The sequence below is a fragment of the Falco rusticolus genome, chromosome 10 (genome assembly GCF_015220075.1).
Source record: "Falco rusticolus isolate bFalRus1 chromosome 10, bFalRus1.pri, whole genome shotgun sequence".
Taxonomy (NCBI): domain Eukaryota; kingdom Metazoa; phylum Chordata; class Aves; order Falconiformes; family Falconidae; genus Falco; species Falco rusticolus.
In genome coordinates, this window is record NC_051196.1 from 18,547,719 (window position 1) to 18,553,245 (window position 5,527).

Sequence of the window (5,527 nt, forward strand, 5' to 3'; positions counted from 1 at the left end):
AGCTTTGTGAAGGACCAAGCCACTCCACATTTATTTCTTGCCTACAAATATATAACGTTTCTTGTGACTGGGGAGGGTGCCTGCAATTTTCTTTCGTGTATTCTGCTATTAGTATTCTCGTTACTGGATGAGTTTCAACCTCCTTGCAGATGTGACATATTCAGGTACAGAAAAAATTCTTTAATTTTACAATTCTTGAATAGAGATGTGTCAGGATGATTTCAAGGTATTTTGGTCTGTATGAGAATTCACATAGGTCTAAGGTATATTTGTCCCTGCTGACAGAAATGCCATGATAAGATAATGGTTTCTCTAAGCAACCTTTTTCAACCTCGAGCAAAGTATTTACTTTATTTTTCTCTACCTTTTCTCACCTATAAAATCTAAACGACTCTTATCCTTAAAATTTTTTTGAAATCAAGAGGTGTAAAGTTCAGAGCTTGTGCTGCTAACATCAATAATAATACAAGGAGAGGATTTTCAGCAATAGGTAAGGGATCTAGAAGCACATAGAAGCATAGATCTCAAGTCCATGGAATTTCTTATGAGCCACTGGGTCTCAGATACTCCAAAGTATTTAGGAAACTGAATCCTATAGAAAATCCCACTCTACTTATTTATGCTATTGCTAGAGTAAATTTCCCTTCTCGCTCCCAGAGGCTTACAGTTTTCAGATCCTGAAGGATGTTTTTAAATTTGGTATGATATTCATCAAAAACATTACCACAACTGGTTTACTGAAGGCAAAATGTAATTGTTCTTTGCCTACACAGTGTAGTTATGTAAATTATAAATGCCTGAACAGGATCAGAAGTTGAATGCAGCTGTTTATGTTGGCACAGGCTTTAAAATGGTTGTGCATATATAAACTTAAATGAGGGAAAGATGTCTTTCAAGTTCTACATCCATCTTAAGAAATAATGTTATTCTTATAGTTCTTATAGCTGATGTCATAACAGATAAAGTCCACCTAGTCTAGAGAGTTCATGTCTTGAATCAGGATTAGATTAATCTCATTAAACGTCAGGAATCAGACCCATCTCACCAAAATTTAGGTGTTTATATGTGAGCTGATTGCCACATAGCACATGTGCCAGTAAAAAGCTAGTTGATACAAGTCTCCTGCGGCTCTTTTGTCCTATGTGCTTGTCCCATGGAGATGTCTTGGATACCACAGTGTACCTAAAATGGCAAGAGGTGCTGATACTTCAGCACCTTAATCCTTTCTTTCAGGTCAGGAGGGATGCACCTGCCTTTGCTGACTCGGAGAGAGGTGCTGAGCAGCCAGGGCTCCCTGGGCTGCAGTGGAGTCCTCTGGCTGTATTGCTGGAGTGACAGCTCAGCCATCTCACCCACCTGATCTTGGGCTGAGGCAAACTGTCTCCTTGAAGTGAGCTTTTTAGGATTATTTCTTAAGCTCCCTTCCAGAAGAGTTCCTGTTTTGGTGAGAAGCTTCATTTTCCTTTGACAGTGTAGTTCAGGGGTCCTCAAACTTTTTAACCAGGGGCTGGCATGTGGATGAAGTGGCAGGCAGTCATCTGCGGCTGCTTGGTTTCCCCTCCGCGACCCCCAGTGGGGGGGTGGGGGTGGGGGGTGGGCGGGGGGTGTTCTGTAAATACCAGGGGCTGGATTGAGGACCCTGTGGGGCCATATCCAGCCTGCGGGCCATAGTTTGAGGACCCGTGGTGTAGTTGCTAATTCAGGTTGTGAGAGCCTGCTTGGTCTTAAAAACACAGGACAGGATTCAATGTCAGGTCGAGACATCAGATTTCGGCATCTACATCTAAAAATTTATATGTAAGTTACACATCTAAATTTCTGTCATGAGTGAGGAATAAATCAGGTGTCAAGGTTAAGTCCAGAAGGCTACTCAGATTCTCAGGAACAGCTGAGAAGTCGAGATAGCTAAAGTTATCACCTACTAGCTGGTCATCTGAATTGCCCTTTAAAGTCCATTGACCGTATCAGCTAGGCATCCAAATTTGTTCAGCTGTAGCAGTCTGGTACCACTTGAGACACCGTGGTGTGACCTGTCATTTGTCCAGTTTTCATGCCAGAGGAGCACAGGATCTCTAACATCCCTGTGTCAAATGTGACGGCTGCCTTCAGATGTCTCAGATACCCTACAGCATATCAAGTGACATTTATTAGTGTCTTCCACAGCATTATCAGTATAGGCATTCTGCTGCTCTCACTTCACAAAGACTCAGGATCCAGCAACTGTGACCATATACTACTCAGAAACTTTATGTCATAGTAAAGCGTTAAAACGTCTTAGACAATCAGTATAAAAACAGAATATGAATGTTAGGAGCTGCAGTGATGAGAATGCCGTAAGATCCTAGGTAAACATTAAGGTGTTGGACATATTTAATTTGTTAGATGTGGTCTGCATGCTGAATTTTGGCTTTGTTGCAGGAAAAGGATACAGGTCTGTGCATATTTGTCCAAAAGAGTAGATCTGTGTCATAACGAGAATGTCTGAAGGATTGTTTCACTCCAGAAGTCTGTTTTGTGTTTCTTCCCGTGTTAAGAAAGGATATCAAGAACTGGGATTTTAACACATAATCTTTTGATCTAACATTGAATTTTGATTTTCAGAAGAGGATAGTAACTCTGCTGGGCATTAACATGTGTATAAGTTAGTCATTCTTCTGTTAAATCTGTATAATAAGACACAACCAACATGACCAGTGGTTCAGATAAATATACCATAAGAAAACTTTCTCAGTGTTTTCTCATTTCTCTGGTGGTCACTGTAACAGATAATATCAAATGGATGGTATGTTGTGTCTAGCACATTGTTTTCTACAGCAGTTTCTGTCCCACTCAGAGAGAAATGTAAGGTCTGGAAACACTTATATTGCAACAGATTTGAGTTGACTTTGTTACTATTTCTTATCTTGACAGTTAAACCACTGGAGTAATAATGGCCAGGGAAAACCAAAGTGTAGTGACAGAATTAATCTTTTAAGGCCTTTCCTCCCAGCCAAGGACACAGAGTGTTCTTTTCATAGTGTTCCTGGATTTTTATCTGTTCACAGTTGTTGGGAACATCACAATCATTACAGTGATCAGAGCTGATTGCCAGTTGCAGTCACCCATGTACTTTTTCCTTGCCAAGCTGTCCTTCTTAGATACCTGCTACATCTCCAGCAATGTCCCCTAGATGCTGGTGAACTTCTTGACCAAGAAGAGGACCATCTCCTTCTCTGGCTGTGCTGCTCAGATGTATTTCTCTCTGGCTTTTGGCATGACAGAGTGTGTGCTGCTCGAGGTCATGCCTACGATCAATACATGGCAATATGTCACTCCTTGCTCTACACCACTGCCATGAACAGGCAGGGTTGCATTCACATGGTCATGGCTTCCTGGACCAGTGGCCTGCTGAGCTCCATGGTCATCAACAGCCTGGCCTTGCAGCTGCCCTTCTGCAGACCTGATGTCTTGAACCATTACTTATGCGAAGTGCCAGCAGTGCTGCCCTTGGCCTGCGCCGACACAGCCCTCATGGAGCTGGTCATCTTCATCTTCAGTATCCCCGTCACCTTCATCCCCTTTCTTCTGATCATCACCTTCTAGGCCCGTATCCTTTCCGCCATCTGGAAGAGCCAATCTGCACGTGTGCAATCCAAGGCCTTCTCCACCTGCGGCTCCCACCTCCTGATGGTAACCATATTCTATGGGACAGCCATCTGCATGTACATGAACCCCAAGTCCAGGCCTCCGCAGGACAGGGACAAAGTGGTTGCAGTGTTTTACACCATCGTAGCCCCGGTGCTGAACCCCCTCATCTACAGCCTCAGGAACCAGGACATGAAGCATGCCCTGAGAAGGGCCGTGAATAGGCTCGAATCCCTGGCTGTTTAAAGGCTTTTCAGGGATTGGTAGTATTGCATTAGTTCTGTGAGTTGAAACAATAATCAAATGTGCTTACTTCTCTACCTGCAATTGTCCTAGACTTATTTTTATGATGACTGAAACGAAATCATAAATGTGCTAAAGTCAACGGCACCTAAAGAAAAACATCTTGCATACAAATAGCTTTCTATTTCTATATCAATTTTCTATCTATATCTATTTCTATATCAAATAGCTGGGGTTTGGCCTAAAACCTAGACGCTAAATAAAGACATCGCAACTTCAGCTTGTGTCACTCTAGCAATTCATTTAAAATAGAAGTGGTAAATGCCGATATCATGACAAGAAAGAAAAAAAAAGAAGAAAAAAGAAAAAAATAGTTAAAGAACTGTGAGAAAAAATATTTTATATAAAGATTAAAATGTGTTTTGTTTCTGAAGGTTTCGAAATTAACTTCAGGGCGTACGAACATTTAAGTCATGCTGCAAACATGAGCTGCTACTGTGAGTTCTCTTTAGACCTGATGATTTTTCAGCATCTGTTGTGTTGGTTAGCAAACAAAACTGCCACCTTCTCCAATCAAGGGTGCAGTTGTTTGCAACTAATATTTATCCCCTTGCGCTGTGAACATTTTCTCAACCCAGTTCCCATAACCAGCTTCGCTTCCTCCGTAACTGATTTCTGCCCCTCTCAATTCCTGCTGCATTTCAGTCCGGCTCTGGGTCCTCATGGGCCAAGATCCTTCAGTTTTATTTTGTCACGTGGACAGATGACAGTAGGTTATTTTGTTTTCTGATTTGAGTAGGGCATAATCAGACACGAATATCAGAGAAGGGTTTTCTTTCTGTAACTCAGACACAAGTCCTTGGGTTTTAACCCAGGAAAGATGAGGAACATTTTAGACTGGGATAGATGAAGCCTTTAGCGGGTAAATGCAAAGATAAATGCAAAGATATTCAGCGCAGAGTAAGCCAGGAAAGAGGAAGCATAGCCAGAGCCAAACCTGAACAGATTTCTTAACCCTTAACAAGACTAAATAAGAGGCCTTGTCTAGCTGTGGGTGGAGGCAACAGCCATAACATGACCCACTGGAAGCCTCTCAGCAGGCCAGAACTCATGCATCAGCTAAGTCATTAAAACTATTTCCATCACAAATTACACTTCTCCCCTTCCCAAAAGAAGGAACTCATGTGGGGGCCAGCCGCTCAAAGGTCATCAGCTTAACAAGCCCTTCTGGGCATCATGAAGGAACCTCTAATGATCTTGAAACCTTCTTAGAAAACTCAGAATAAACTATCTCATTCTTCCTAACAAGCCCCTGGGGACAACTTCACAGACACTAAGGAAAAAAGAAACTTTCCCCTTTGTTAAAGGCAATGAGAACTTCTAAAGCAGTTTAGCTTGGCACAACTACTCACACCCTGAAGTTGGTGGCTGGAGAGTTTATGGGTTGGCATACACCTTTCCAGCTCTGGGCTGGCTGCAGATGTTACCACTGGAGTTTGAAGGGTAACAGACGTGTGCATCGCACCACCAGCAGCTGAGGGAGCAACTTCCCCTGGCCAACAACTTCTGGTTGGCAGAAGTTAGTCAGCACCTTGCAATAAGTGCTTGGGACATCACAAAGGGTCCATCAACAGCCACAGCCATGGCAGATGGTGAACCA

The 5,527-nt window shown here is 42.6% G+C and overlaps 1 protein-coding gene across 1 annotated transcript; it reads left to right on the forward strand.

Annotated features, from left to right (window-relative positions):
• The first annotated feature begins 2,929 nt into the window (after positions 1-2,929).
• LOC119154924 (olfactory receptor 2D3-like) lies at positions 2,930-3,870 on the forward strand. The gene is given in 2 exon segments (XM_037402954.1): positions 2,930-3,281; positions 3,284-3,870. Coding segments are annotated over 2 exon segments (939 nt in total).
• Positions 3,871-5,527: the final 1,657 nt, after the last annotated feature.